The 18,749-nt window shown below is 58.9% G+C and overlaps 2 protein-coding genes across 2 annotated transcripts in view; one reads left to right on the forward strand and one right to left on the reverse strand.

Annotated features, from left to right (window-relative positions):
- Positions 1–1,945, forward strand: part of LOC102946450 (tenascin-X) — an 82,626-nt gene extending 80,681 nt beyond the window's left edge. The window contains 1 exon segment of the mRNA XM_043527624.1: positions 1,716–1,945. Coding sequence (XP_043383559.1) covers positions 1,716–1,945 — 230 coding nt within the window.
- A 3,111-nt stretch (positions 1,946–5,056) lies between these two features.
- Positions 5,057–17,181, reverse strand: LOC114018425 (vegetative cell wall protein gp1). Its single transcript, XM_043527889.1, has 8 exons — positions 17,027–17,181; positions 15,629–15,910; positions 13,673–13,966; positions 12,077–12,370; positions 9,962–10,255; positions 8,013–8,306; positions 6,756–7,049; positions 5,057–5,344 (listed from the first exon to the last, which is right to left on the reverse strand). The coding sequence occupies exons 1-8, from the start codon at positions 17,078–17,080 to the stop codon at positions 5,144–5,146; spliced, it is 2,007 nt and encodes a 668-aa protein (XP_043383824.1). The 5' UTR covers positions 17,081–17,181; the 3' UTR covers positions 5,057–5,143.
- Positions 17,182–18,749: the final 1,568 nt, after the last annotated feature.

Here is an 18,749-nt window from a genome sequence, read left to right on the forward strand (position 1 = left end):
GAGGAGGAAGGAGTCAAAGGTCCCCTCCACGGTCCAGGAGAGCAGGGCAGAGTCGTGGGTGACATCGGAGGCCGAGAGCTCCCCCAGGCTGGGCTGGGGGGCGGGTTCCTCCTCCCGCGGCGCCGCGGCTGGAACAGAGAGAGGGGGGTGAAGGGCATGGCCAGCAGGAGCAGCTCGCTGGGTCCTTGGGGGCCAGGTTATTCCTAGGCCAGAGGGGATCAGCAGAGAGGATTAGCGTGGAGAGGGTGCAGGGAGCCCCACAGACTGGCCCCAGGACACCGACAGATGGACGGGGCATGTCTGCAAAGAGGATCCCACATTCCTGGGTTCTCCGCAGCCATCCCTCCCCATGGAGGGGTCGGCCCAGAGTGACCGGCACAAACCACGGGCAGAGCTGAGCTGAGACGGGAGGAGAGAGGGGGAAGGAAGAACAAATGAGAGAGAGGGAAGGGGGTGAACCAAAACCACCACCATCAAAGGAAAGATCCCCATTGACACCCATCCAGCCCCAGACACTCCTCCATCCATCCCTCCATCGCGATACACATCCCTCCCTCCATCCACCACTGTACCATCCATCCATGCATCTATCACCTTACCCACCCGGCCTTTCTTGTTGACAATGCGACCTAGCCACAGAGTTACACATACACATCTATAAATCAATCTCGCAAAACACCCATCCATTCCCACACACACCCACCCACCCTACCGTCTGTACGTCCATCCATCGATCCCCATAAACATCCATCCACCAGTCTGTCCTTCTGTCCATCCCCATACACATCCACCCAGGCATGCATCCATCCACCAGTCGCCATGCACGCCTGCCCACCAGTCCGACTGTCCATCCATCAGCTACGCATCTGCCTACCCCCCCCATCCATTTGACCATCCCCATATGTATCCATTCTTCTTTCTATGGACCCATTACCATCCCCTCCATCCATCCATCTCTATCCACCCGCAAAGACATCCTGTTAATTCATCCATCCATCCCTATACACATCTATCCATTCACTCATCCTGCCCCATGCACATCCATACAGCAGTCTGTCTATCCATCCATCCCCATCCGCACTCTTCACTCTACCCATTGAGTGGCTGGCAATCTGCTTGTGGAGGCTGGAGGCTTGGAAGTGTCTTCCTGGGAAGGTCCTGGCCCAGTGGACGGCGTCCCTGACACTGTAAAGCAAAGGGGTCGGGAGGGGACGGTACCCGGGACCAGCTGCTGACCTGTGACGGCGTCGGTGGAGATGGGGCCGAGGCGCTTGCGGCCAGAGATGCCATAGAGGTTGAACTTGTATCGGCGGGAGGGGGCCAGGTCGGCGACAGTGACCGTGCGGGATCCCCCGTCCACGGGCAGCGCCTGGGGGTTGCCCTCCGCGTCCTTGTACTGGAGGAGGAAGGAGTCAAAGTCCCCAGCCTGGACGGTCCAGGAGAGCAGGATGGAGTCGTGGGTGACACCGGAGGCTGAGAGCTCCCCCAGGCTGGGCTGGGGGGCGGGTTCCTCCTTCCGCGGTGCTGCGGCTGGAACAGAGAAAGGGGGCTGAAGGGCATGGCCAGCAGGAGCAGCTTGCTGGGTCCTGGAGGGCGGGGTTATTCCTAGGCCAGATGGGATCTGCAGAGAGGATTAGCGGAGGAAGGGTGCAGGGAGCCCAAGGGACCGCCCCAGGACCGGCCCCAGGACACAGCCGGATCCTGCTGCTGGGAAGGAGAAAGAGAAGAGGGTGATCCAAAGCCACCATCAATGGAAAGATCCCCATTGACACCCATCCAACCCCAGATGCTCCTCCATCCATTTCCCCATCACCATACGCACCCGTCCCTCCATCACCATACGCACCCATCCCTCCATCCATCCATCCATTCATCACTACACCATACGTCCATCCATCCACGCATTTATCACCTTACCCACCAGTCTTTCCTGCTGACAATGTGACCTAGCCACAGAGTTACACAGACACATCTGTAACCACCTTCCTGTGTACAGTGCTATAAAATCCCTCCTGGCCAGAGGCAACCTCCTGTTACCTGTAAAGGGTTGAGAAGCTCAGCTAATCTGGCTGGCACCTGACCCAAAGGACCAATAAGGGGACAAGATACTTTCAAATCTTGGGGCGGGGGAAGACTTTTGTTTTGTGCTCTTTGTTTAGGTGTTGTTCTCTCTTGGGACTGAGAGAGGCCAGACAGAAATCCATCTTCTCCAACCCATCCTAACCCAATCTCCAATATTGCAACCAGTAGAGGTAAGCCAGGCAAGGCGGGTTAGTTTATCTTTTGTTTTATGTGAATTTTCCCTGGGTTAAGAGGGAGGTTTATTCCCGTTTTCTGTAACTTTAAGGTTTTGCCCAGAGGGGGACCCTCTGTGTTTTGAATCTGGATACCCTGTGAAGTATTTTCCATCCTGATTTTACAGGGATGATTTTTACCTTTCTTTTTTTTTAATAAAATCCTTCTTTTAAGAACCTGACTGATTTGTCCATTGTTCCAAGATCCAGGGGTTTGGGTCTTTGACGATTTTGATGACCAATTGGTTAGGATATTATTCTCAAGCCTTCCCCAGGAAAGGGGGTGTAGGGCTTGGGGGGATATTTTGGGGGAAGACGTCTCCAAGTGGGCTCTTTCCCTGTTCTTTGTTTAACATGCTTGGTGGTGGTTCAAGGACAAGGCAAAGTCTGTACCTTGGGGAAGTTTTTAACCTAAGCTGGTAAGAATAAGCTTGTAAGAATAAGGGGGTCTTTCATGCAGGTCCCCACACCTGTACCCTAGAGTTCAGTATGGGGAAGGAACCTTGACACACATACACATCTACAAATGAATCCCCTAAAATACCCATCCATCGCCACACACATCCACCCACCCTACCATCCGTACGTCCATCCATCCTTCCACAAACACATCCACCCACCCTTCCGTCCCTCCATCCCTCTCGATATATCCACATTTCTCTTTCTATCCATCCATTACCATCCCCTCCATCCATCAGTCCCTGTATCCATCCAACCAAATCGAAGCACTTCATCCATTCCTCCACACACACCCCCATCCATCCCCATACACACTCATCCATTCGTCTATCACCATACCAGCTGTCTGTCCAGCCACCTATGCATCCATCACCATATGCAACACAGTCCTTATGGCTGCCAGTATCACCTGCCAAAAGGGTTACACGTACATACACGTACACCTCAATGCGTGCATCTCCAAAAACAGACATCCATCGCCACACACATCCACCCACCTGCCTGTCCCTCTGTCCATCCCCATAAACATCCGCCCACCTGCCTGTCCGTCCCTCCTTCCCCATAAACATCCGCCCACCTGCCCATCCACCCATCCATCCCCATACACATCCACTCCTCTATCTATCCGACCATCCCCTCCATCCATCCATCCACCCCTGCAGACAGCCATTCATCTACCTTTGTATTCATCCATCTGTCCCCATACGCATCTGTCCATTCACTCAACCTGCCCCATAGACATCCACCCGTCCACCCACCCATCCCCATCCACACTTTTCTCTCTACCCACTGAATGCCTGCAGTCTGCTTCTGGAGGTTGGAGGCTTGGAAGAATCTTCCTGTGAATGTCCCAGCCCAGTGTTTGGTGTCCATGTCACACTGCAAAGCAAAGGGGGCAGGAGGGAAGGGGCCAGCGCCCCCGGGGCAGCTGCTCACCTGTGACGGTGTCGGTGGAGACGGGGCCGAGGCGCTTGCGGCCGGAGATGCCGTAGAGGTTGAACTTGTATCGGCGGGAGGGGGCCAGGTTGGCGACAGTGACCGTGCGGGATCCCCCGTCCACGGGCAGCGCCTGGGGTTTACCCTCCGTGTCCTTGTACTGGAGGAGGAAGGAGTCGAAGTCCCCGGCCTGGACAGTCCAGGAGAGCAGGGCGGAGTCGTGGGTGACGTCAGAGGCCGAGAGCTCCCCCAGGCTGGGCCGGGGGGCGGGTTCCTCCTCCCGCGGCGCCGCGGCTGGAACAGAGAGAGGGGGGTGAAGGGCGCGGCCAGGGTGGGAGGCAGCTCACCCAGTCCTTGCGGGACTTCATTATTCCTAGGCCAGAGGGGGTCTGCAGAGAGGATTAGCAGGGGGAGGGTGCAGGGAACCCACAGACCGGCCCCAGGACACAGCCGGATCCTCCTGCTGGGAAGGAGAGCTGGGGACAGATAGACGGGACGGGGCATGTCTGCAAAGAGCATCCCACGTTCCCCGGTTCCCCACAGCCATCCCGCCTCCGTCACAGGGTTGGACCAGAGCGACCGGCACATACCATGGTGAGAGCTGAGCTGAGACAGGAGGAGAGAGGGGGAAGGAAGAACAAACAACAGAGAAAGAGAAGGGGGTGAACCAAAGTCACCAGAGTCAATGGAAAGATCCCCATTGACATCCATCCACCCCCGGACACTCCTCCATCCATCCCTCCATCCCCATACACACCCATCCATCCATCACTACACCGTAGGTCTATCCATCCATGCATCATTCACCTTACCCACCTAGCCTTTCTTCATGACAATACGACCTAGCCACAGAGTTACACAGACACATCTACCACTGAATCCCCTAAAACACCCATCAATGCCCACACACATTGACCCACCCTACCGTCTGTACGGCCATCCATCCATCCATCCATCCATCCATCCATCCACACACATATCCACTCACACTTCTGTCCATCCACCCGTGTATACATCTGCCCCCCTTTCTATTTGTAAGTCTGTCCATCCATCCATCCGCATGCACTTCCATCCACCCTCCAGACAGCCATCCCCATTCATATCCGCACACCCACCCATCCATCTATCTATCCACCCCTGTAGACAGCCATTCATCTACCTTTGTATTCATTCATCCATCCCCATACGCATCTGTCCATTCACTCAACCCGCCCCATAGACGTCCATCCATCCATCCCCATCCACACTCCTCTCTCTACACATTGAATGGCCGGCACTCTATTTCTGGATGCTGGAAACCTGGAAGCACCTTCTTGTGAATGTCTTGGCCCCGTGGTTGGCGTCAGTGTCACCCTGCTCACCTGTGACGGTGTCGGTGGAGACGGGGCCGAGGCGCTTGCGGCCGGAGATGCCGTAGAGGTTGAACTTGTATCGGCGGGAGGGGGCCAGGTTCGTTACGGTGACTGTGCGGGATCCCCCATCCACGGGCAGTGCCTGGGGTTTGCCCTCCGCGTCCTTGTACTGGAGGAGGAAGGAGTCGAAGTCCCCGGCCTGGACGGTCCAGGAGAGCAGGGCGGAGTCGTGGGTGACGTCGGAGGCCGAGAGCTCCCCCAGGCTGGGCTGGGGGGCGGGTTCCTCCTCCCGCGGCGCCGTGGCTGGAACAGAGAGAGGGGGGTGAAGGGGAAAGCCAGGGTGGGGGATGGCTCACTGGGACCTTGGGGGGCCGGGTTATTTCTAGCAAGAGGGAATGTGCAGGGAGGATTAGTGGGGGGAGGGTGCAGGGAGCCCCAAGGACTTGTCCCAGGACACAGCCGGATCCGGCTGCTGGGAAGGAGAGCTGGGGACAGACAGAGGAACGGGGCATGTCTGCAAAGAGGATCCCACATTCCCAGGTTCCCCGCGGCCACCCCACCTCCGTGGGAGGGTTCAACAGAGAGCGACCGGCACAAACCTCCGTGAGAGCTGAGTTCAGACAGAGGGAAGGAAACAGAAACGAGACAGAAAGAAAAGGAGGTGAACCAAAACCACCAGTGTCAATGGATGACACCCATGCAGCCCCAGACACTCCTCCATCCATTCCTCCATCCCCATACACATCCATCCATCCATCGGTCCATCACTATACCATACATTCATCCATCCATGCATCTATCACCTTACCGACCCTGTCTTTGTAGTTGATAATGCAACCTAGCCACAGAGTTACAAAAATACAGGTACCCATGAATCCCCCAAAACATCCATCCAACCACTCTACCGTCTGTACGTCCATTCATCCATCACCAAACACATCCACCCAGCCTTCTGTCCATCCGTCTATCCATCACTTGCCATACACACACGCACCAGTCTGTCTGTCCATCCATTCCCCTATGCATCCGCTCACCTGCCGGTCCACCCATCCATCCATCCATCCCCCTACACATCCACCCACCCACCCAACCATCTGTCCATCCCCATATATATCCATTCTTCTATCTATCCATCCGTTACCATCCCCTCCATCTGTCCATCCATCCATCTCTATCCACCATCATAGACAGCCATCCATCTACCTTAATTCATCCATCCGCCCCATACACATCTATCAATTCATGGAGGCTAGGTCCATCAATGGCTATTAGCCAGGATGGGCAGGGATGGTGTCCCTAGCCACTGTTTACCAGAAGCTGAAATGAGCGACAGGGGATGGATCACTTGGTGATTCCCTGTTTCGTCCATTCCCTCCGGGGCACCCGGCATTGGTCACTGTCAGAGGACAGGATACTGGGCTAGATGGACCTTGGTCTGACCCAGTAGGGCCATTCTTATGTTCTTATCCATTCACTCAATCTGCCCTGTACACATCCATCCAGCTGTCTGTCTATCCCTCCATCCATCCACGCATCCATCCCCATCCACACTCCTCTCTCTACCCATTGAATGGCCGACAATCTGTTTGTGGAGGTTGGAGGATTGGAAGTGTCTTTCTGAGAAGGGCTTGGCCCAGTGGACGGCGTCTCTGACACTGGAAAGCAAAGGGGGTGGGAGGGGATGGAGCTGGCACCCCTGGGTCCAGCCGCTGACCTGTGACGGTGTCGGTGGAGATGGGGCCGAGGCGCTTGCGGCCGGAGATGCCGTAGAGGTTGAACTTGTATCGGCGGGAGGGGGCCAGCTTGGCGACAGTGACCGTGCGGGATCCCCCGTCCACGGGCAGCACCTGGGGGTTGCCCTCCGCGTCCTTGTACTGGAGGAGGAAGGAGTCGAAGTCCCCGGCCTGGACGGTCCAGGAGAGCAGGGCGGAGTCATGGGTGACGTCGGAGGCCGAGAGCTCCCCCAGGCTGGGCTGGGGGGCGGGTTCCTCCTCTCGCGGCGCTGCGGCTGGAACAGGGAGAGGGGGTGAAGGGTGCAGCTGGGGTAGGGTCAGCTCTCCAGGTCCTTATGGGGCCGGGTTATTCCTAGCCTAATGGGATCTGCAGAGAGGATTAGTGGGGGGGAAGGTGCAGGGAAACCACAGACCAGCCCCAGGACACAGCCAGATCCTGCTGCTGGGAAGGAGATTTGGAGACAGACAGAGGGATGGGGCATGTCTGCAAAGATGATCCCACATTCCCAGGTTCCCGGCGGCCACCCCGCCTCCGTGGAGGGGTTGGGCGAGAGCAAACAGCACAAACCACGGTGAGAGCTGAGCTGAGACAAAAGAGGAGAGAGGGGGAAGGAAGAACAAATGAGAGAGAAAGAGAATGGGGTGAACCAAAGTCACCATCAATGGAAAGATCCCCACTGACACAAAATCATCCCCAACCACTCCTCCATCATCTGCATACACACCCAACCATCCATCCCTCCATCTCCTCATCCATCCAGCCCCATACCATGTGTCCGTCCATCCATACATCTGTCAACATACACACCCTGTCCCTATTGCTGAAGATCCTTTCATGGCTTGAGAACTGCTTAAAAGACACAGAACAAAGGGTAGGAATAAAGGGTCAATTTTCAGAATGGAGAGGGGTAACTAGTGGTGCTCCCCAAGGGTCAGTCCTAGGACCAAACCTATTCAATTTATTCATAAATGATCTGGAAAAGGGGTAAACAGTGAGGTGGCAAAGTTTGCAGACGATACTAACCTGCTCAAGATAGTTAAGACCAAAGCAGACTGTGAAGAACTTCAAAGAGATCTCACAAAACTAAGTGATTGGGCAACAAAATGGCACTGAATGACCAGAACCCAGCTTGTGGAGGCCGGGGGCTTGGAGGCCTGGCCCAGTGGTCGGCGTCCCTGACACTGCAAAGCAAAGGGGGCAGGAGGGAAGGAGCCACGCCCCGGGTCCAGCCGCTGACCTGTGACGGTGTCGGTGGAGGCGGGGCCGAGGCGCTTGCGGCCGGAGATGCCGTAGAGGTTGAACTTGTATCGGCGGGAGGGGGCCAGGTTGGCGACGGTGACCGTGCGGGATCCCCCGTCCACGGGCAGCGCCTGGGGTTTGCCCTCCGCGTCCTTGTACTGGAGGAGGAAGGAGTCGAAGGTCCCCTCCTCCACGGTCCAGGAGAGCAGGGCGGAGTCGTGGGTGACGTCGGAGGCCGAGAGCTCCCCCAGGCTGGGCTGGGGGGTGGGTTCCTCCTCCCGCGGCACCGCGGCTGGAACAGAGAGAGGGGGGTGAAGGGCGCGGATGGGATGGGAAATGGCTCACTAGGGCCATGAGGGGCTCGGTAATTCCTAGCCAGAGGGGATCTGTACAGAGGATTAGCAGGGACAAGGTGCAGGGAGCCCCAAGGACCGTCCCCAGGACACAGCTGGTTCCTGTTCCTGGAAAGGAGAGCTGGGGACAGAAAGATGGATGGGGCATGTGTGGAAAAAGGATCCCACTTTTCCGGGTTCCCCGCAGCCAGCCCCCCTCCATGGACGGGTTGGCCCAGAGCGATCAGCACAAACCTCAGTGAGAGTTGAGCTCAGACGGGAGGAGAGAAGGGGAAGGAAGAACAAATAAGAGAGAAAGAGAAGTGGGTGAACCAAAGTCACCAACATCAATGGAAAGATCCCTGCTGACACCCATCCATCCCCAACCACTCCTCCCTCTGTTCCTGTACGCACCCATCCATCCCATACATATCTACCCACCTTTCCATCTGTCCATCCATCCATCCACCCCCATACATCTCTACCCAGCTGTGACGAAGCGGGACTGTTCTTAATGTTTCCTCTGAATATTGTGGGGGTGCCTCAGTTTCCCCTACGCAGTTCTTAAGTATCTAGGGGGTGGGGTAAGGGTGTATGATCATTGCAGAGCCCTAGAGGGCAGGTGTGTGCAGGGGTCTGGACACAGAGAATGGCCGACACCCTGTTTCCTGGCAACTGATGGCCTGGGCCCTTCCCCCCTGCAAGGTGAGAGCTAAAGGGTTGGAGAACAAAGGGATCCGGTGACCTCCTGGCCCGGGAAAGGGACAAAGCCCAGAGGAGGAGGGGCTGGAGGGAGTTTCAGTTTGGGGCTGGCTGGGGACGAGGAGTGAAGGGCAGACGGGGTTGTCTGGCTCACTGCCCCCCAAAATGGACCCGGCTGAGGGGTCCTGTTCTCTGCACCTACAAGCTCTGTGTTAGACCATGTTCCTGTTGTCTAATAAACCTTCTGTTTTCCTGGCTGGCTGAGAGTCCCGTCTGACTGTGGAGTGGGGGGCAGGACCCTCTGGCTTCCCCAGGACCCTGCCTGGGCGGACTCGCTGGGGGAAGCGCACGGAGGGGCAGAGGAGGCTGGAGGCTCTGGGGTCAGAGCCAGGAAGGTGGAGCCGGGGGAGCTGTGTGTCCTGAAGACAGGCTGCTCCCCGAGAGGAGACTTCCCCAGAGTCCTGCCCGGCTTCGTAGGGAGCAGTTCCCGAGCATCGCCCGGGGACTCCGTGACACCAGCCTTCTATCCATCCCTCCATCCACCCCCATACATATCTGCCCACCTGCCCGTCCATCCATACAAATCCATTCCTCTATCTACCCATCGATGACCATCCCATCCATCCAACCCCTGTAGACACCCATCCATGTACCTATCTGTTCATCCATCTGTTTCCATACACATCATTCCAAACACTCAACCTGTCCCATGCACACCCATCCAGCTGTCTGTCTGTATATCCATCCATCCATCCATCCATCCACCCCCGTGCCTATCCACTCTCCTCTCTATCCAGGAGGCTTCAAAGCATCTTCTTGGGAACATCCTGGCCCAGTGTTCAGCATCCACGTCACACTGGAAAGCAAAGGGGGCCGAAGGGGACGGAGCCTCGCCCCCGGAGCAGCCACTGACCTGTGACGGCGTCGGTGGAGATGGGGCCGAGGCGCTTGCGGCCGGAGATGCCGTAGAGTTTGAACTTGTATCGGCGGGAGGGGGCCAGGTTGGCGACGGTGACCGTGCGAGATCCCCCGTCCACGGGCAGCGCCTGGGGTTTGCCCTCTGCGTCCTTGTACTGGAGGAGGAAGGAGTCGAAGTCCCCGGCCTGGACGGTCCAGGAGAGCAGGATGGAGTCGTGGGTGACGTCGGAGGCCGAGAGCTCCCCCAGGCTCGGCTCGGAGGCGGGTTCCTCCTCCCGCGGCGCCGCGGCTGGAACAAAGAGGAGGGTAAGGGCATGGTTGGGGAAGAGGGCGGCTCACCAGGTCCTTGGGGGGCCGGGCTGTTCCTAGCAAAGGGGATCAGCAGAGAAGATTAGTGGGATGAGGGTGCAGGGAGCCCTAGAGACCAGCCCCAGGACACAGCTGGATCCTGCTGGTGGGAAGGAGAGCTGGGGACAGACAGATGGACGGGGCATCTCTGCAAAAAGGATCCCACATCCCCGGGTTCCCTGAAGCCATCCCGCCTCCATGGAGGGGTCGGCCCAGATCAACCGGCACAAACCACGGTGAGAGCTGAGCTCAGATGGGAGGAGAGAGGGGGAAAGAAGAACAAATGAGAGAGAAAGAGAAGGGGGTGAACCAAAGCCACCACCATCAATGGAAAGATCCCCATTGACACCCATCCATCCCCAACCACTCCTCCATCCATCCCTGTACGCACCCATCCATCCACCCGTCCATGCATGCATCACCACACCCAACCCAGCCCTTGTGGCTGCTGGAACTACCTGGCGGAAGGGATACACATACACATCTACCCGTGCATCCCCCCAAACCCCCATCCACCCCCATACATATGTACCCACACTTCCGTCCATCCATCCATCCTCCCCCATACATGTCTACCCGTGCTTCCCTCTAAACCCCCATCCACCCCCATACATATGTACCCACCCTTCTGTCCATCCATCCATCCTCCCCCATACATGTCTACCCGTGCTTCCCTCAAAACCCCCATCCAGCCCCATACATATGTACCTACCCTTCCGTCTGTCCGTCCCTCCATCCATCCATCCACTCCCATACATATCTACCAACCCTTCCATCTCCCTGTGCATCTATCCACCCCCATATCTACCCACCCTTCCGTCTGTCCGTCCATCCATCCATCCGTCCATCCATCCACCCATCCATCCATCTACCCACCCCCATACATATCTACCTATGCTTTCATCTCCCTGTGCATCTATCCACCCCCATATCTACCCACCCTTCCGTCTGTCCATCCATCCACCCCATACATATCTACCCGTGCTTCCCCCAAAACGCCCATCCACCCCCATACATATGTGCCCACCCTTCTGTCTGTCCGTCCCTCCATCCATCCATCCACTCCCATACATATCTACCCACCCTTCCGTCTATCCATCCATCCATCCCCATACATATCAACCCACCCTTCCATCTGTCTGTGCATCTATCCACCCCCATACACATATACCCACCCTTACATCCATCCATCCCTCCATCCACCCCCATACATATCTATGTACCCTTCCATCTGTCTGTCCATCCATCCACCCCCATACATATCTACCCACTCTTCTGTCAGTCCATACGTGAATCCACCCCGCTACATATCTACCCAGCTTTCTGTCCATCCATTCATCCATCCCCATACATATCTGCCCACCTGCCCGTCCATCCATCCATCCCGCCTCCATACATATCCATTCCTCTATCTACCCATCGATGACCATCCCCTCCATCCCTCCATCCAATCCTGTAGATACCCATCCATGTACTTATCTGTTCATCCATCTGTTCCCATACGCATCATTCCAGTCACTCAACCTGTCCCATCCACACCCATCCAGCTGTCTGTCTGTATATCCATCCATCATTCCATCCACCCCCGTGCCTATCCACTCTCCTCTCTATCCATTGAATAGCCGGTAATCTAGTAGTGGAGGCAGGAGGCTTCGAAGCATCTTCTTGGGAACTTCCTGGCCCAGTGTTTGGGGTCCACGTCACACTGGAAACCAAAGAGGGCCGAAGGGGACGGAGCCGCTCCCCCAGAGCAGCTGCTGACCTGTGACGGCGTCGGTGGAGACGGGGCCGAGGCGCTTGCGGCCGGAGATGCCGTAGAGGTTGAACTTGTATCGGCGGGAGGGGGCCAGGTTGGCGACGGTGACGGTGCGGGATCCCCCGTCCACGGGCAGCGCCTCGGGGTTGCCCTCCGCATCCTTGTACTGGAGGAGGAAGGAATCGAAGTCCCCGGACTGGACGGTCCAGGAGAGCAGGGCGGAGTCGTGGGTGATGTCGGAGGCCAAGAGCTCCCCCAGGCTGGGCTGGGGGGCGGGTTCCTCCTCCCGTGGCACCGCGGCTGGAACAAAAAGGAGGGTAAGGGCATTGCTGGGGAGGAGGGCGACTCACCAGGTCTTTGTGGGGCCGGGCTATTCCTAGCCAAAGGGGATCAGCAGAGAAGATTAGTGGGATGAGGGTGCAGGGAGCCCTCGAGACCAGCCCCAGGACACAGCTGGATCCTGCTGCTGGGAAGGAGAGCTGGGGACAGACAGATGGACGGGGCATCTCTGCATAGAGGATCCCACATCCCCAGGTTCCCTGCAGCCACCCCGCCTCCATGGAGGGGTCGGCCCAGATCAACAGGCACAAACCACGGTGAGAGTTGGGCTGAGAAGGGAGGAGAGAGGGGGAAGGAAGAACAAACCAGGGAGAAAGAGAAGGGGGTGAACCAAAGCCACCAACATCAATGGAAAGATCCCCATTGACACCCATCCATCCCCAACCACTCCTCCATCCATCCCTGTAAGCACCCATCCATCCACCCGTCCATGCATGCATCACCACACCCAACCCAGCCCTTGTGGCTGCTGGAACCACCTGGCGGAAGGGATACACATACACATCTACCCGTGCATCCCCCCAAACCCCCAGCCACCCCCATACATATGTACCCACCCTTCTGTCCATCCATCCATCCTCCCCCATACACATCTCTCCACCCTTCCGTCCATCCATCCATCCTCCCCCATACATGTCTACCTGTGCTTCCCCCAAAACCCCCATCCAGCACCATACATATTTACCCACCCTTCCGTCTGCCTCTGTATCTATCCATCCCCATACATATCTACCCACCCTTCTGTCTGTCCTTCCACCCATTCACCCCCATGTATACACACCCATCCATCCATCCATCTACACCCATTCATCTCTACCCAGACTTCCGTCTGTCTGTCCATCCATCCATCCCCATACATATCTGCCCACCTGCCCGTCCATCCATCCATCCCCATACAAATCCATTCCTCTCTCTACCCATCGATGACCATTCCCTCCATCCTTCCATCCACCCCTGTAGATACCCATCCATGTACTTATCTGTTCATCCATCTGTTCCCATACACATCATTCCAGTCACTCAGCCTGTCCCATGCACACCCATCCAGCTGTCTGTCTGTATATCCATCCATCCATCCATCCACCCCCGTGCCTATCCACTCTCCTCTCTATCCACTGAATGGCCGGTAATCTGGTAGTGGAGGCAGGAGGCTTGGAAGCATCTTCTTGGGAACGTCCTGGCGCAGTGTTCGGCGTCCACGTCACACTGGAAACCAAAGGGGGCCGAAGGGGACGGAGCCGCTCCCCCAGAGCAGCTGCTTACCTGTGACGGTGTCGGTGGAGACGGGGCCGAGGCGCTTGCGGCCGGAGATGCCGTAGAGGTTGAACTTGTATCGGCGGGAAGGGGCCAGGTTGGCGACGGTGACGGTGCGAGATCCCCCATCCATGGGCAGCGCCTGGGGGTTGCCCTCCGCGTCCTTGTACTGGAGGAGGAAGGAGTTGAAGTCCCCGGACTGGACGGTCCAGGAGAGCAGGGCGGAGTCGTGGGTGACACTGGAGGCCGAGAGCTCCCCCAGGCTGGGCTGGGGGGCGGGTTCCTCCTCCCGTGGCACCGCGGCTGGAACAAAGAGGAGGGTAAGGGCATTGCTGGGGAGGAGGGCGACTCACCAGGTCTTTGTGGGGCCGGGCTGTTCCTAGCCAAAGGGGATCAGCAGAGAAGATTAGTGGGATGAGGGTGCAGGGAGCCCTCGAGACCAGCCCCAGGACACAGCTGGATCCTGCTGCTGGGAAGGAGAGCTGGGGACAGACAGATGGACAGGGCATCTCTGCAAAGAGGATCCCACATCCCCAGGTTCCCTGCAGCCACCCCGCCTCCATGGAGGGGTCGGCCCAGATCAACCGGCACAAACCACGGTGAGAGTTGGGCTGAGACGGGAGGAGAGAGGGGGAAGGAAGAACAAACCAGGGAGAAAGAGAAGGGGGTGAACCAAAGCCACCAACATCAATGGAAAGATTCCCATTGACACCCATCCATACCCAACCTCTCCTCGAAACACATCTACCCACCCTTCCGTCCATCCATCCATCCACCCCCATACACATCTACCCACCCTTCCGTCCATCCATCCATCCACCCCCATACACATCTACCCACCCTTCCGTCCATCCATCCATCCATCCCCGTACACAGCTACCCATCCATCCGTCCATCCATCCATCCACCCCCATACACAGCTACCCAACCGTCCATCCATCCGTCCATCCATCCATCCACCCCCATACACAGCTACCCAACCGTCCATCCATCCGTCCATCCATCCATCCACCCCCATACACATCTACCCACCCTTCCGTCCATCCATCCATCCTCCCCCATACACATCTACCCACCCTTCCGTCCATCCATCTATCCATCCACCCCCATACATATCTACCCACCCTTCCTTCTGTGCGTCCATCCATCCCCTCCAATACATATGTACCCACCCTTCCATCCATCTATCCATCCACATCCATACATATGTACCCTTCTGTCGTTCCACCCCCCTCATCTACCCCATCCATATGTATCCACCCTTCCATCAGTCATAGAATCATAGAATATCAGGGTTAGAAGGGACCTCAGGAGGTCATCTAGTCCAACCCCCTGCTCAAAGCAGGACCAATCTCCCATTTTTGTCCCAGATCCCTAAATGGCCCCCTTAAGGATTGAACTCACAACCCTGGGTTTAGCAGGCCAATGCTCAAACCACTGAGCTACCCCTCCCCAAATTCACCCATCCCCATTCCACTATCTATCCATCGATGGCCATCCCCTCCATCAATCCATCCACCCACGTAGACACTCATCCATCTAACTATCTGTTCATCCATCTGTTCCCATACACATCATTCTATTTGCTTAACCTGTCCCATGCAGACAGCTGTCTGTCTGTCTGTCTATCCATCCATCCACCCATCCCTATCTACTCTCTTCTCTCTATCCATTGAATGGCCAGCAGTCTAGTTATGGACGGACGGACCACTGGACGGACAGATGGACTTGGGGATGGACGGATGAGTGGACAGGTGGATGGATGGATGGATGGACGGATGCTCTCGTCCCTCCACGCTGCTTCCACACTCCAATCCTTGCTGCTTTCCCTCCTTTGCTCATCTTCCTCTCTCATTTCCTTGGAAGCATCTTCTTGGGAAGGTCCAGTGGTCAGTGTCCCCACCACACTGCAAAGCAAAAGGGGCATGAGGGGAAGGGGCCGGCGCCCCGGGTCCAGCCACTGACCTGTGACGGCGTCGGTGGAGACGGGGCCGAGGCGCTTGCGGCCGGAGATGCCGTAGAGGTTGAACTTGTATCGGCGGGAGGGGGCCAGGTTGGCGACGGTGACCGTGCGGGATCCCCCGTCCACAGGCAGCGCCTGGGGTTTTCCCTCCGCGTCCTTGTACTGGAGGAGGAAGGACTCGAATTCCCCGGCCTGGACGGTCCAGGAGAGCAGCGCGGAGTCGTGGGTGACGCCGGAGGCCGAGAGCTCCCCCAGGCTGGGCTGGGGGGCGGGTTCTGATGGTGCTGGCAGGGAGAGGGCAGGAGGGATGGTCCCATCAGTTCTGGGTCAGGGTGGGGACAAGGGTGTGGGGTGGGGGAAGGGGAGTGGAGAAGTGGGGTGGGATCGCTGCGTGTGTCTGCCCCGCGTCTGTTTGCCATCTTTCCCATGCCATCGCTTTGGTTCTCTCCCCGCATCGCTGCCGTGAGCGATTCGTCCCTTTTCCTTTCTCCCTGCCACACTCTCCACCGCGCCTTGCTTCCGGTCACGGCCCGTCCCTCCCTCAGGCTCCTGCCGTTCCCGGCCACTCTCCCTTGTCGCTGTCTCCTTCTTCCTCTCCTCCACGCTGGCAGCCGGGTCTCCCCTTTCCTCCAGCACATTTCTCTTTAGTCTGTCGCGCTTCCTACTGTCACCGTCGCCCGCAGTCACACACCCCCCCCGCCCTTCACTCGTTTCCCTTCTTCTGTTTCTTTCCTTTGTCCCTTTCTTCCCTTCACCCTCCGTCCATCGGCACACACCTCCCTTTCTCTGCCACCTTCTTTCTGTTTTCCTACGGGGGCCGCTCCTTGCTCCCTCCCTGCCTCGTTGAAGGGGAGTTAGGGGCTGGTGGATTAGAGCAGGGGGGCTGGGAGCCAGGACTCCTGGGTTCTCTCCCAGCTCTGGGAGGGGAGTGGGAGCTGGTGGGTTAGAGCAGGGGGGCTGGGAGCCAGGACTCCTGGGTTCTCTGCCCGGCTCAGGGAGAGGAGTGGGAGCTGGTGGGTTAGGGCAGGGGGGCCGGGAGCCAGGACTCCTGGGTTCTCTGCCTGGCTCTGGGAGGGGAGTGGGGGCTAGTGGGTTAGGGCAGGGGGGTCGGGAGCCAGGACTCCTGGGTTCTCTCCCAGCTCAGGGAGAGGAGTGGGGGCTGGTGGGTTAGGGCAGGGGGGCCGGGAGCCAGGACTCCTGGGTTCTCTGCCTGGCTCTGGGAGGGGAGTGGGGGCTAGTGGGTTAGCGCAGGGGGGCCGGGAGCCAGGACTCCTGGGCACTGCCCCCGAACACTGTGGAAGGAGAGCAGGCTGGTGGGCAAGTACCGAGCTGGGCAGGGCACAGAGCAAGGGGCAGCTGGCAGGGAGCTGAGGCGTGAGCCGTGCGGGGGCTGGCGGTACCTGTCCGGACTCTGGCTCGGAGCGGGGGTGAGAGCTGGCCGCGGTGCACCCCATACAGCGTCACGTTGTACTCAGCGCCAGGCTGCAGCCCCCCGACGCGGGTCGCCCGCTGGTCCCCCGGCACCTCGGCCTCCCGGGGCCCCATGCGCCCGGCCGCATCTTCGTAGCGCAGCAGGAAGGACTGGAACAGGCCCTTCCGCGCCCTCCACTGCAGCCCAAACCCATCGCTGGTCACGTTCCTGACCCCCAGGACCCCCAGCTCGTTTGGCCCGGGGCCCCCGCCAAGGCGTGCTGCGAGAGAGAGAGCGAGCGTACCGCGGTCAGGATGCCTGGGCTCTCTGGGAGGGGAGGGGAGTCTGATGGTTAGAGCAGGGGGGGCTGGGAGCCAGGACTCCTGGGTTCATTCCCCGGCCCTGAGAGGGGACCGGGGGCTAGTGGGTAGAGCAGGGTGGGGAGGGGGACCTAGGAGCCAGGACTCCTGGGTTCTCCAAGGCATGCACGTAGCCCTGCAAAGACTCGCTGTAAGGACGAGGTGAAGGATCCCGCAGAGGAGGGCTGGCTAGAGTAAGGGGCGGGGGTGTTACCTGTCCGCACACTGGTGGTGATGGGCTCTGAGATGGTCCCGTCAGGTGCCACCCCCCGCAGCTCCACCTCGTACTCTGTGCCGGGGCTCAGCTGGGTGACGATCACACTCCTCTTCCCCCCAGGCACCTGGGTCTGCCCGGGGGGCACCACGGAGCCGGGCTCCCGGTACCGCAGCAGGAAGTGCTGGAAGGGGCCAGTCGTGGCCGTCCAGGTGACGCGGAACCGGTCGGGGGAGACGTCTGTCACGGCCAGGTCCCCTGGGGGTGGCCCAGGGCGGGAGAGGCTGGGCATGGAGGTCTCTGGGGGCTGCTCGGTGCCGGATGCCTCTGGAGCTGGGGGGGGGGAATGAAAGGGTGAAAGGGCGCCCCCCAGAGGGGAAAGACCCCGTGCCCCATTCCCCGCCCCCCTGAGCCAGCCAGTCCTCGCCCTGGGGGCAGATGGGAGCCAGCGCCCCCTAGAAGGGACAGACCCCATGCCCCATTCCCCGCCCCCCTGAGCCAGCCAGTCCTCGCCCTGGGGGCAGATGGGAGCCGGCGCCCCCTAGAGGGCACAGGCCCCGTGCCCCATTCCCCGCCCCCCTGAGCCAGCCAGTCCCTGCCCTGGGGGCAGATGGGAGCGGGTGTCCCCCAGAGGGAAAAGACCCCGAGCCCCATTCCCCACCCCCCTGAGCCATGCAGTCCTCGCCCTGGGGCCGGATGGGAGCCTACACCCCCTAGAGGGGACAGACCCCGTGCCCCATTCCCCGCCCCCCTGAGCCAGCCAGTCCTCGCCCTGGGGGCAGATGGGAGCCGGCGCCCCCTAGAGGGCACAGGCCCCCTGCCCCATTCCCCGTTGAGTCCGTGGCGTGAGGCCGGGAGCGGGTGGAAGCCAAACCAGCTGCAGGAGAAAGGGTGGGGTTAATGCCGGAGGAGAGAGAGGGCGGGAAGGGGCCGGAGGGAGGGGAGGGTGGAGTCGCCCCGTCCGATGGCCATGCCAGGCCCGTGGGCAGAAGCCAGCAGCCTGCGGGAGAGAGGAGGGCAGAACCCAGGGGCTTAGCACCAGCGGGTGGCATCGGTGAACAGCCCAGGCGGGCGCGTGGCGGGCGCCGTGGCCGGTGGGGTTGCTGAGCCAGAGCAGGTGACCCCCCGCGTCGGACCCC

Source organism: Chelonia mydas, chromosome 14 (genome assembly GCF_015237465.2).
Source record: "Chelonia mydas isolate rCheMyd1 chromosome 14, rCheMyd1.pri.v2, whole genome shotgun sequence".
In the NCBI taxonomy this organism is placed as follows: domain Eukaryota; kingdom Metazoa; phylum Chordata; order Testudines; family Cheloniidae; genus Chelonia; species Chelonia mydas.